The sequence below is a fragment of the Mesocricetus auratus genome, unplaced genomic scaffold (assembly GCF_017639785.1).
Source record: "Mesocricetus auratus isolate SY011 unplaced genomic scaffold, BCM_Maur_2.0 Super-Scaffold_100014, whole genome shotgun sequence".
Taxonomy (NCBI): domain Eukaryota; kingdom Metazoa; phylum Chordata; class Mammalia; order Rodentia; family Cricetidae; genus Mesocricetus; species Mesocricetus auratus.
Genome location: NW_024429197.1, coordinates 22,236,800 through 22,250,479, shown reverse-complemented (window position 1 = coordinate 22,250,479; position 13,680 = coordinate 22,236,800). Strand labels below are relative to the sequence as shown.

The window sequence follows — 13,680 nt, the reverse complement described above, 5'->3', positions numbered from 1 at the left end:
ATACACCTTATTTTCTCAACAGATAATTATGTGTGAATTCAGGAAGAACTCAACTTTCTCTGAAGTACTGTTTATGATAGCTAAAAGCATTGATTTCACTAGGTAGTTCTTACCAACACTTTTCTCTTTACTTGATAGTATGCGCAAAATTAGTTGAGACAAGGTTCAATATGTAGCTTAAGCTCGACTCAAAATCACCATCTTCCTGCTTGTCTCCCAGTTGTTGGAATTACAGGCATCTGTCACTATTCCTGGTACTAATTACAAGGCCTCATTTGTTGGTATAATTTGTTGTAATCCCAACACTTGAGGTGGAAGCAAGAGGATCAGGAGTTCAAGGTTATTGTGTTACATAGTGAGTTCCAGGCCAGCCTGGGGTACATGAGATTGTATCAAAAAAAAAAAAAGGCAAAAATTATGATGATATCCTGTTCTGCATATTGAGATTGTTTTATTACATGTGGTTTTATTTGGGAGGCCCATACTAGATATTTGGACAGAAGATATCTTAGTAGAAACAATCTTAACTAGATATAAAGTCGTTAACCAGGCAACAGAATGATAAAAGTAAAACTAAGGCATTGTGAAGAGAGATATAAGAAGACACTAGCTACTCATAGGACTCAGTCGCCAGGGAAACTTTTCATTTAGTTACAGAAGATGAGCCTTTGAAATGAGAGTGCAGGGGAGAAGTTGTTCCATGATTGCTTCTGGTCTCTTAGTTTTAAAAAGAGAGTGTATGAGCTTGAGACCTAGACTTCTGTGGAAGATGCTGGTGTTTCTGAATTGGGTGTGTCAATGCTAAATCTCATGTGTTAGGAACACTGAGAACTGGATTTACTTGGTGCTGTGGGAGTGTGTGCATGCCTGCCTGTCTGCCTGCCTTTTTTTTTTTTTTTATAATCTATTTTGACAGAGTGTAACTATGTAGCTCTGGCTGATCAGGGATCTGTTAGGTAGATCAGGCTGGTTCAGGAACTCACAGATGGTCTGCCTGCCTCTGTCCCCGTAAGCACTGGGATTAAAGGGTGTGCCAATCCAGCTCTGAGAATGCTTTCTTGAATCGCAAAGAATAGATGAGAGGTACAGTTCACTTCTTCCTTTTCTAGCCTTGCATGCAATCTGTTTTTTTGGCTACTTTTCTTGGTAGAACTTTTAAAAAGCCAGCTGGCAAAGTAGAAGTGTGGTTTGCAGAGAATCCTAGCTCCATTTTGGCAAAGCAGAATACAATGGGACAGTGTTGGAGTTTGCAGCTGCGAGGCAATGACTTAATAACTGCCATACTTGTTCCAGAAGACTGCTCAGAAATGTGGCATAAAAAGGTGTTTTCTAAGATCTGTGTTAGCCCATCTTAACATGATTTTGGTAGAATGCCTGCACATTGCTGAACAATTTCAGTAGGTTTTGTGAGTCATGTAAAAAATACATATTTTTTAAACTCCTTGAAGATTAACAACTACTTCTGTAGTCTGAATCTGTTGGGTGAGAGTATGAGTAGTGAGGGATAACAGGTCATCAGCATCCATTCGGTTCCTGAGTTTGACATGGTAAGGGTGCTCAGATCCTGGTTTCAAATTTTTTTTTCACATTCTGTTTGGTTCCTGAGTTTGAATAAGATGGATTTGAATTTTGTGATATACATATATTTTTATATCTGAGTATAGATTCATCAAGAGTGAAAACCTCAAAACAAAGTGAAGTTTTTCCTTGAGCATTTACTCTAAAGACAAATGTACATATATCCCATGACAGCAGTACACTTAGAATTTGGTTTCCTCAAAGCAAAATAAATAGAGTAATTCTATTATTCAGTGTGATTTTGAGGTATATCTTTGTTCCTGGGTATATTGGTAGTTATTCCGTTTTGGATGTGTATTCTCGTAATTTATTTACCCATCTACCTATTGATGATTGCTTGGGCTGTTTGCAGTTTTATCTATTATAAATAAAAATGCTATGAAAATCTGTATACACATGTATGCCTAAACATATGGTTTATTTTGGGTAAATATGTAAAAGTGAAATGATTGAATCATGTGATGGATTTGTGCTTAACAAAGAAACTGCCAAATGTTTCTAAAGCATTTGTACTGTTTTCCATCCCAGCATTAACACTCAATTGTAGCTGTCCTAGTAGCATAGTCTCAGGTAGTTATTTGACATTGTGTATCGTCTTTGTTCAAGTGCTGAAATATTTTGACATATAAAGCTTTTTTTTTCCTGCCAGAGGTGGTGGCACATGCCTTTAATCCCAGCACTTGGGAGGAAGAGGCAGGAGGATCTTGTGAGTTCAAGGTCAGCCTGGTATACAAGAGCTAGTTCCAAGACAGGCTCCAAAGCTACAGAGAAACCCTGTCTCGAAAAAGTTTGGTTTGTTTTCTTAATGATTTGTGAGAGTTCTTTATATTTCTAGATCAAGTGCTTTTAAAGATTTTCTTTTTTTTAAACAGATACCCTCTGCCCTGTTGTCTTAGGGTTTCTGTTGCTGTGACAAGTCACCATGAGCATAAAGCAAATTGGGGAGGAAAGAGTTTATTCAGCTTACACTTTCACATTACTGTCCACTGAAGGAAGTCAGGGCAGGAACCCTAACAGGGCAGGATCCTGGTGGCAGGAGCTGATGCAGAGACCATGAAGTGGTGCTGCCTGCTGGCTTGCTCCCCGTGGCTTGCTCAGCCTGTTTTATTATAGAAACCAGGACAAGCAGTCCAAAGGATGGCACTACCCACCATGGACTGGGCTCTCCCCATTGATCACTAATTGAGAAAATGCCTTACAGCTGGGTGTATGTAGGCAAGAGTTTTAGCTAGGCTCAGTGACTTATTCCTATAGCCTCAGCACTAGGAGACTGAGGCAAGAGAATTGCTTGAGTTTGAAGCCAGTCTGGGCTACATAGTGGGGTCAAGAAGATTTTTATGGGTGCTAGGGGTAGGTTGGTCAGTGAATAGGATGTTGCTGTTAGGTAGGAGGACTGTGTTTTAGTGTGGTATGCAGCATGATTATATTATGCACTTGGAAGTGGATATTTCAAGGAGGCCAAGCGGGTAACAGACCGGGATGTGGAGAATCTTGAGAGTTCCCATTACAAAGAAATAAATGTTAGCAGTGATGGGTATGCTCATTGCCCTGATTTGATCATTGTATGTATCATAAATATGTATACTCTGACTTGAAATAAAAGAAAAAATTAAAAACCTACTCAGAAATTTAAGAGAAACTTCATTGTATTTTATTTACCATTTTGCAGTCCCAGCATTTGAGTATGATTTAAAAGCTTGTCATCTTGGCACTGGTGAGGCAGAGACAGGTTAACTGTAACCATGGAGCTTCCTGGTCGGTCAGTCTTAATCAGTGAGCTCCAAGTTCTGGAGAGACCTCGTCTTAGTGGGGAAATGCTAGAGAACAATGGAAGAAGGCACTTGACGTTGATATCTGGTCTCTACACATGTGTACCCAGGTGTACTCAACTGTGCACACATCAGCACATACACATATATGTACTACACACATGATAATGAATTAAAAAAAAACATTTTGACTCTATGACCTGTAGTTTTGTACCCTAAACAAGTTCTGACTGAGAGTATGGTTTGCATGAATTAAGAATTTTATAAATCAATATAAAATAGTTGAAGGGTAGTTTGGAGAACATTTAGAGAAGAGCAATGAATGTGTTGTGCTTATTGAAGCCTGTAAAAGAGGTCGAGTAGTAACAGACTTTTAATTTAGAGAAGAAGGAACCCAAATATTCATTAACTTGTGTTAAATGTGGCATCATTGTGAAGAGAACTCTGCCTTAAGACATTTTCCTCTGTACTCTCCATGGTAGGAGGAATTTAGATTATTCTAAAAAGTGTTTTAAAAGCGCAATGAATTGCTGAATCCAGAAAAGATTGATTGTACTTCCTTTGGAAATATTTTGGGGGTGAGGTAGGGATTGAGTGGGGGGGGCAGGGTTCCATGTAGCCCATGAACTTGGCATGGAGTTGAGACTCCTGCTTCTATTTCTAGAGTGTTGACATGATAGGTGTGCACTTCCATGCTGTCCTCCTGTGGCGAGCTTAGGGAATACTTTTCTAAAACAGTTCATGTTAGAGTTTTACAAAATACCCTCATGGGGTTCTTTTCCATCGGTTTTTGAAGGAAGTGCTTCTGAAATCATGTTTTTCTTTTTTCTTTTTGTAATGTGTTTTGTTCTCACCAAATCACTAAAAAGTTTATATACTTTGTATTCTAAAAGTTCTTAGAACTTCAGAAGTGAAAGAAAAGTTATGAAAGTTGAGTTTTGGTGTGTGACCTTTGTTATTTATTTGCCGAATTCCCTACCTTTAAATATAAGTCCTTCACTTTATATTTTCACTTTAGACTAACAACAATTTTTCCCCTCTCTTTTTGTTTTGTTTTAAAAGGTGGTTTCCTTTCTTTCTTTCTTTCTTTCTTTCTTTCTTTCTTTCTTTCTTTCTTTCTTTCTTTCTTTCTTTCTTTCTTTCTTTCTTTCTTTCTTTTGGTTTTTACGAGACAGGGTTTCTCTGTATTGTTTTGGAGGCTGTCGGTCCAGCCTGGCCTCGAACTCACAACGATCAGCCTACCTCTGCCTCCCGAGTGCTGGGATTAAAGATGTATGCCACCACTGCCCGGCTAAAAGGTGGTTTCTTAAAGGAAAGTTTTTTATTTTTTCATTTTTATTTTTTTCCCTGAGACAGGGTTTCTCTTTGTAGCCCTAACTGTTCTGGAACTCACTCCGTAGACCAGGCTAGCCTGGAACTCAGAGATAGCCACCTGCCTCTGCCTCCTGAGTGCTGGGATTAAAGGCGTGAGCCACCAACACCTGGCTCAGTTATGACTTTTGTACTTGGGAACTATGAATTCAGAATTCCTTTGTCAGTCAAGGAAGGTCTTGTGGGCTGTTTCAGGAATCATTATTGCAAGATCTTATTGGTGGAATAAGTATATTCTCAGTTCATGTGCTGTCTACACAATTTAAAATTGACTCTTGGGTGACATTAAGTAGTTGTGAAGGGTTCATTTTCATCGAAATTGCTAGATGAATGTGTGAGGTGGGGTTTGTATGTTTAAAATCACTGAGGAGTAATAATTTATACTTAGTATAATTGATTTTCTTTGTAACCTTAAATATAAATCATAAATTGTTAAGATTATTCTAAGATTATCCATAGACTGTTGTAGAGGTTTTTCTGCATCAAAATAAATCCCCAAGGGAAGCAGAGCCCTAAGCTGGCCTGAACTCATGGAGATCTGCCTGCATCTGTCTCCCCAGTGCAGTAATTAAAGGTATGGGCCACCATGCCTGGCAACATTTCTTTAGCTAAGGCTTTGGATTGCATTTCAGAAGCAGGAGTGTGCTTTTCATTCAGTCTTATAATGCTTCAAATTATAGGACACATAAGGACTGCTGTCTAAACTAAGGATCTGTATTTTATCTCTTCTTGTAACTCTACAGTCAGTTTATTTCTCTTTTAGGGTATTGTTGATGTGGCAAGAGGGAGCCCCAGTGTGTTATGCACAAAGATTTCATTTGCGTTCTCTGTTGTGCAATTTTTCATCTGCTGCCAAGTTCTAGGCAAAATACCATGAAGTGGTATTCCACTTCCAATGAAGTGGAAGGGTTACAAAGCCATCACCCTCATTAGGTTTATTCTTTTTACTTTCCTTTGTGTCCTACTCTTACTCTATTGAGAATATACTATCTCCACCATTCTACTTACTTATTGGAACTGGAAACCTTTCTGAATAAGCGCTGCTACTCCTTGGGAATGAGGAAAATTGCAGACGGAAGCCAACACGTGTGATAAGGTAGTAAAAACATATATGAGGTCACATCAGTGGTGTTTTGTAAAGTGAAATTTGTTCCCCACATCCTGATTTAATTTTGAGAAGTTTTTTTTTTTTGAGATGGGATCTCATTCAGTAGACCTAGCTAGTTTTTCACTCAGCACTCCTGCCTCAGCCTCTTAAGTGCTGAGACTACAAGTGTGAGCTACCACACTTGTTGTGTTGTCATACTTTGACTTCCTTCCTTCCTTCCTTCCTTCCTTCCTTCCTTCCTTCCTTCCTTCCTTCCTTCCTCTCTCTCTCTTTCTTTCTTATTTTCTTTCTTTCTATAAATTTATTTATTTATTATGTATGCAACATTCTGCCCCCATGTATGCCTGCATACCAGAAGAGGGCACCAGATCTATTATAGATGACTGTGAGCCACCATGTGGTTGCTGGGAATTGAACTCAGGACCTCTGGAAAAGCAATCAGTGCTCTCTTAACCCCTCTCTGAGCTTTATTTAAACCAATCAGACACATATTTACAGAATGACATCTTCCAACATGTAGTCATTTTTTTAGCCATTGTAGTTCTTTCAAGGAGCCGAGGGTCTCCATGATACAGGGAATTAAACTTGGATATAAATTATGTGCTATTTAATCCATGCCTTATAAGAACAGGACCTTACTCAGCTTAGGAGGTACAGAATGGGAAGGAAAAAATGGACTTGGCTTTGTATTGGGGGAGATGTTTGAGTGGAGAGGCCATTTCACAAATTTCTATTCCTTATTAGTTATTCAGATAATTTGTACTTGCATACTATTAGGTAGCATTAGAGATACTAGTTTATGGTCACTGTCCTCAGTATGTATGGGGAGGGGGTGAAAGTGGAAGCTTAGGTATATGATGCATTTATATGAAGTGTGTTAAATGCCAAATTTAGGTTGGAACAGCTCTAGGAAATTTAGAGAAGAATTAGTAAAACAACAATAAAAGCTAAAGCTTTTGAACATGTGTTTAGTTGCAGTGTCAGGAGACATCAAGAGTGTGTGGCTGTGGTGTCATGAGAAGAGTGTTGCTGTTTCTCTTTGAGTGTGTACATTGGACTTGATGAGGTGATTGGCATGGAGGGATGATGAGACGTCAGTCTAGGAGGCTCCTAGAATGGGGCGAGGTCAAGTGGCCTGGCAAGTCTTAACCAGATCTCTAGAACCAGACTCCTCAGTGCTTTCTATGCTGTTTTAAAACTTACCACCACCTGCCTCTTAGACTAGTGTCATCACTGTTCCACTAACACATTTCTTTCTAAAGCTACTGGCTTCTGGCCCCATTTAATGGTCAGATTTTACATTTTTTGCTTAATAGCGAATCACTGCAGCTTCTGGCTTAAGTGTCACAATGGAGGCACTTTAATACATTAGAAGCAACCCCTTGCCAGGCGTTGGTGGTGCACGCCTTTAATCCCAGCACTCGGGAGGCAGAGACAGGTGGATCTCTGTGAGTTCGAGGCCAGCCTGGTCTACAGAGCTAGTTCCAGGACAGCCTCCAAAACAATACAGAGAAAAAAAAAAAAAAAACCAAAAAAAAAAAAAACAACCCCTCCCCACTTTTTCAAACGTTATATTTAAGGAATTTATTGGAGTACTTAATGTTTGCTCTAGCACAAGAGATAATTAGAAATGCCATAATTCCTACACAGTTTGTCCTTTCCAGGCTGTTAGATCTCCACTTTCTTTAAGACACAGATGAAGTTCTTCCTTTGCCTCCAAGGCTGCAGTCTGTGTTTCCTGCCTGAACCTTTACAGTACCTACAGTTAGCATTGCTCCTTCATTCAGTTTTTTTCATGTCTGATCTTGATTAAATTGTCAGTTCCCAGAGGGCAAGAAATTGATAATGATTCTCTGTATTTAATACTCAGACATAGTCTCATACACATGTACAGTTATGAATTCTTGTTAAATGTATTGTCACACATTTTAAATACCTCCCTATGCTGACATATCCCGAGAGTTAAGTTCTTACACCGGTGCCAATTACATTTCAGTTTAAACATGCTGTACATGCCGTTATATTAGCACGGGAAATGTGTGTAACAGCTGCTGTCTTAAAATTTGAACAAGGAAAGCTGTGCACAGAGAGACGAGACAACTAAAGCAACAGCATGTAGGAGAATAATAGATGATGCTTCTTTGGTGACTGAACAGTAATAATAACTCTCAGTTTTTACTATCATTATCATCAGCTGACCTTAAAAAACCTTTTTGCCTGGACCCTGTTCTAAGAGCTTTAGATATGTCACATAGGTACAGCTGTAATCCTCATTTTACAGTGAAGATGCTGTAGAAAAACTATTGACCTGGGCATGAAGAGAGCTGGGCTCTGGTTTTAGTTCTAATAATTGCCTGTGTGAAAACAACTCTAACATCTAAGTGGGCTCTTAGTTTTTTCATCTTTAAATTGGAGGTCGGAGACTGTAAGCCCCAGGTATTCTCTTCCCTCCCTCAATTTGGTATAGTGTAGTCTTGAAATTAGAACATGTCCTTATTTCAGTCCTTATAAGGTACTCATGCTGGGCATGAACATTTCTGATTGCTACAGTGTGGTGTGATAATGTGAGTTTATTTCTTTGTTGTAAGAGCCTTGAAGGTGCCATTTAGGGGAATTTAAGTTTGGTTTTCAGAAAAGTAGGGGAGAATTTGAGGTCTTAGAGCATTAGGAAAATAAAACGAGAATAGGGCTATAGGTCTCTGTGTCTCTCTCCCTCTCCTCCCTACTTCTCCCTTCTTCCTCCTTCCCTTATTTCTCTTCTCCAACTCTCTTCCCTTCTTTCCTTTTCTTCCTCTATCATTTCCCTCTCGCCCTCCATCTCCTCCAGCCTCCAAACCAAAAGTGCATTAGTACCTTACCTTTCAAAGACACTCCTAGAGTAATAATAATAACATGTCCTGAGTATTTCTTCTGTGTATGCATGCGTGCCTTATCTGATAGTTTAAATTTTGTTTTTTGGAAACAGGGTTTCTCTGTATTGCTTTGGAGTCTTGTCCTGGAACTCGCTCTGTAGATCACCAGCCTGCCCCTGCCTCCCAAGTGCTGGGATTAAAGGCACCACCAGCCCCCGGCCATCAGATAGTATTTTAAGTGTAGTATTTTACATTGTTTCTTTGTATATATGAGGAAGCTGGAGGTTCAGACAGTGGACACTTCCACAGGCTCACAGATGGAAACTGTTGGAGTCAGTACTTGAATTCTCATTGCCAAACCTGTCTTGTCTCTCAGAAATTGACTCTGCCCAGTACTCTAGGTTTTTCGCTAGGAGCTTCTTGGGATGAAGGGCCTATCTGGGGTGTTCCCTGCCACAAGATCCTCCTCTTGCTTGGCCTTTTTTCTTTGTTTCTGTAGTGTTGGAAGCAAATCTAGGACCTTCCGATATGCTGGAGTGTTCTACCACTGAGCTGCATTGCACTTCCCGCTCTAGATTTTGACTGTAGTGCTGCTTTGTACTTTGGTAACCCTTAGACGTCACTTTAATCTTCTGCTTTGCCATTGGTCACTGGTCTTCCTCATGGGATAGAATGTGTGCTTTGCTTGAACACCAACAATTGCAGTGTGAAGTGTCAGCATCCTTTCTCTGTCCCCATCTCCCTTCCCTACCACAGCTTTTTCTTTTTTTCTAGAACGTGTGTTAACCTAGTGAAACTTCTTTTCTTTCTTCAAATGTAATGGTATGAATTTTTAGCCTCGGAGAAAATAGAAGTTCCAGCTTGCAGGGCATGTATCAAAGCCTGGGCTGTGGTGTACTTTTTGACCATTCTAGGTCTTTAATTTTTGTAAACTGGTTTCTTGACTTTGTTTTTTACTAACTGCCTGGTACTGCCTGTCCTCTTTTCCCTCCACAGTGTCCTTGACTGTACCTCTTCAGTCAGCACTGCAGCTAACTTGTCTTCTTGCTATTCTTGTCTGCCCGCGTTACTCTTCTTACCTCCCCCCTGCTCAACTTTACCTTCTTGCTGTAATGCAGATTCCTGCATCTGTTTCCTCAGGTCTCTGACTTCTTACCTTCACTTTAGTTTTGGTACACCTTTGTATAACTCCTAAAATTGTGTCAAAGAAATTGAGATAGAGGTGTACAGTTTGAACTTTAAGGATTTGTGGTGTGTTGGTGAGTAAGGACTTAGGCTGCTGATGAAGTTTTCATATAAGGATCCTGCTGCCCGCCCGCCCGCCCGCCTGCCCACCCTTCCAGAAATATTGACATTAGTAGTCAGTGTATGTATTATTTTGTATTTTAAACCCTTTATGATTTGGAGAGAAAAAAATGGAAAAGAAGATAAATGTTGATCCCTTAAATGTTTAGTTTGGTCATTAATATAATTCAGTCTTTTCTCTCCAGATTTAACTCAGGCTTTCCCTGATTTTGGAACTTGGAGATTTGTGAATATTGGATTATTTTGAGAGGCAGGGCTTGTTTCCTTGATACTCACTAAGGAGTTTATTTACCTTCAGGATGACATCTGAACTGGAGAGCAGCCTAACATCTATGGACTGGTTACCACAGCTCACCATGAGAGCAGCCATACAAAAATCTGATGCTACACAAAATGCACACGGAACAGGAATTTCTAAGAAGAATGCACTCCTTGACCCAAACACAACGCTGGACCAGGAAGAAGTCCAACAGCACAAAGATGGAAAACCTCCGTACAGTTATGCCAGCCTCATCACATTTGCAATTAATAGCTCACCCAAAAAGAAAATGACTTTAAGTGAAATTTACCAGTGGATTTGTGATAACTTCCCATATTATAGAGAGGCTGGCAGTGGTTGGAAGGTAAGTATTTTGTTTAAATTATAGCTTTTGTGCAGTAAATAATGATAATAGTGTTAACTGCTATTGAAAGTAAGGCTTTGTAGATATAAAGATTAAATTCTGACTTAATCATTTTTAGGTTGCCAGCAATGGAAAAAATGTTTAATTCTATTGATTGAGATTGATGATGTGAGTGTGTGTGTGCCAACATGCACAAATGGAGACCAAGGGATAGCTTATGGGAGTTCATTTTCTCTTTCTACTATATATGGTTACTAGAGATCAAACTCAGGTCATGAGGTGTTGTCAGCAACTGTTATTACCCATTGAACCATCTTGCTGGCCCCGGGATTTTGTAAAGTTAATGATTGACATATTTTTGGAAGTAGTGTGTTAGAACTTTATTATGTCATGGTACTAGTGTAGCTTGGAATGAGAGCATTGAGAATGCAGCAGTAAGTGGAAAGTGATATCTAGTGGGCAAATGGGGCTGACATTGATGCTGTGGTAGAAAACAGAGCTATAGTATGATGATCAAAACCAAAAATTTGTATTGACCAGATAATAGGCTCTTTTCATATTTCATCTTTCTTTTCTTCAGTGCCCTGTATATTTCAGGATCCCACATTGCATTTCAGTTGTTTTCTTCTAATTTGTGAATGTCCCGTACTCCTGTCTTTGTGTCTTAGGCTTTTTTTTTCTGTTTTGTTTTGGTTTTTTTTTGGTTTTTCCGAGACAGGGTTTCTCTGTATTGTTTTGGAGGCTGTCCTGGAACTCATTCGGTAGACCAGGCTAGCCTTGAACTCACAGAGATCCGCCTGCCTCTGCCTCCCGAGTGCTGGCCAATGCCTGGCTTTTTTCTTTTAAAGTGTACTTAAAGTATACTGTATATATGTGTAGGTGCAGGCACATGCATTCCGCCTGTCTCTGCCTCCCGAGTGCTGGGATTAAAGGCGCCCGGCCTGACTTAGACACTTGAAGAATATTTATCAGAAATGTGAAGTTTTCCTTGGTAGAAATAGTGCATTTGGGACAGAATAACAAAGAGGTGACAACCTTCTGCTTATCACAGGGCATAAAATGTCAGCACAGCCATAGTTCTTAGTTACTGTGATATCTCTGGGTTTTCCACTGTAATGCTACTGTTAATTGTCATGTAAATACAAAGTTTTGAGGAGATATTTTTGAGGGCATGTGAGCACACTATTTCTTTTTAAACTTTACCCAATAATTTTAGCATTCATTGCTACACCCACCCCTACAGGGTTTCTCTGTGTAGCTTTGTAGACCAGGCTAGCCTTGAACTTGCAGAGATCCGCCTGCCTCTGCCTCCTGAGTGCTGGGACTAAAGGTGTGTGCCACCAACGCCCTGCTCATTGCTGTTTTCTTTTTGTTTTTTTTTTGTTGTTGTTGTTTTTATGAGACAGGGTTTCTCTGTATTGTTATGGAGGCTATATGTCCAGCCCGGCCTCGAACTCACAGAGATCCGCCTGCCTCTGCCTCCCGAGTGCTGGGATTAAAGGCGTGCGCCACCACCACCCGGCCCTCATTGCTGTTTTCTAATGATGATTTTTATTTTCCTGTAAAATGAAGAATATCATTAGTTTTTTTTCAGTGAGAATGAGTTTTCCACATGGCACTAGGAAGGTGAAGGCAGGCATGTTTCTGAGTGTGAGGCCAACATGATCTACATAGTGAGTTCCAGGACAGTCAGGGCAATGTAGAGATACTGTCTCTAAAAACACAAACAATAACAGCAACAAAAACCTTGCTGACTTTTCCTGGTCTTATTAAGAGATGTACTTGTGACTCTTGTAGAGGGTTGGAGTTTGTATCTCAGGAACCACCTGCAATTCAAGCTCCAAGAAATCCAACAGTGCCCTCTTCTGGTCCCCATGGAAACCTATACTTATGTGCACATACATACAGGCAGATACATACAATACACATTGAAGAGAAAGAGGTTTTCTTATTTGTCCAGTCATTTATTCATGATAAGAAGTGCTTGTGGGTATGTTTTGTACTAACATCATCCTTTTTTATTTTTTGTCTGTGGTGAACTATCTTAAGACAAGGTCTCAGTATGTAGTCTGGGCTGACTTTCAGCTCACTTTGATTACTATGTATCGAAGGCTGGCTTTGAACTTGAGATCCTTCTGTCTCAGCCTTCACATACTGTGATGATAGGTGTCTGTCATCATGCCCAGCAAAAACTGTATGTGGAATCTTCACTTGTTTGTTTGAGCCTAGGGTCTCGAGTGTCCCTAACTTGGCAAATGCTCTATTACTGAACTGTATCCCCAATCCTCATTGACCGCCTAATTATTGAAGCTTTGGCCATTGGGGATGCTTACAGGATGGTTTCATTCGTGTGCTTCCAGAGTCATTGTACCTTCCTTGGGCCAGTTCTGGAATTAACCACTTCACTTCCTTAAGGAGCCTTTTGATACACTTCCACTTTAGTTACCTAGTAATATGTTATGTAACAAGTAAGCCAATTTGCTTTCTTTTACTTTTGCATACGTTTATTCATATTTAGTTTTACGTAGGAATTACCCAGTTGTGTGCCACATGGGGTATATTCGTACTTGTGTGTATTTGTGTGTGCTTGTGTGTATTTGTGTGTGCATGTGTGTGTCTGTACAAAGATTTATAGGGTATTAGGTTTATATTAGATGATAATTATGCTTCACTTTCTTATAAATGTTCCTGCTTTACTACCTTTTTACATTCTCATAAATTTTTAAGGATCTTTTTATATACTATGCATCTATGTCTTGAGGGGAAGGATTATACCACACTGTAGATTTTCCGTCTCTCTTAAGCCACAGCAGTGTTTATATTTAGTAACTCCAGTTAATGCTGTTTAAACTAAAGTGTGATTCCTGCTCTCAGCCTTCCATTCTGCCTTTTTTTCATATTCCTTTTAACCTTGCTGTCTGTAAACATGATTTCTTTATTTTCTTTTTCTTTTATTTCTCTCTTGTTCTTTACCTAGTTGATGTTACTTTATTGCTTCAATTCTCTTTCCCCTATAAAGTGAATCTTTTTTGTTTTTATGTGCTTAATTGATAGCAATATTATAGAAATTATTT

General features: G+C 39.5%; 1 protein-coding gene across 3 annotated transcripts in view; it reads left to right on the top strand.

Moving 5' to 3' along the window:
- The window catches only part of Foxj3 (forkhead box J3), an 87,944-nt gene that overhangs the window by 20,468 nt on the left and 53,796 nt on the right, over window positions 1-13,680 (top strand). For all 3 annotated transcript variants that reach the window (XM_013123451.3, XM_005083845.4, XM_013123450.3), the window contains exon 3: window positions 10,282-10,606. In XM_013123451.3, coding sequence (XP_012978905.2) covers window positions 10,282-10,606 — 325 coding nt within the window. The remainder of the gene's footprint in view (window positions 1-10,281; window positions 10,607-13,680) is intronic.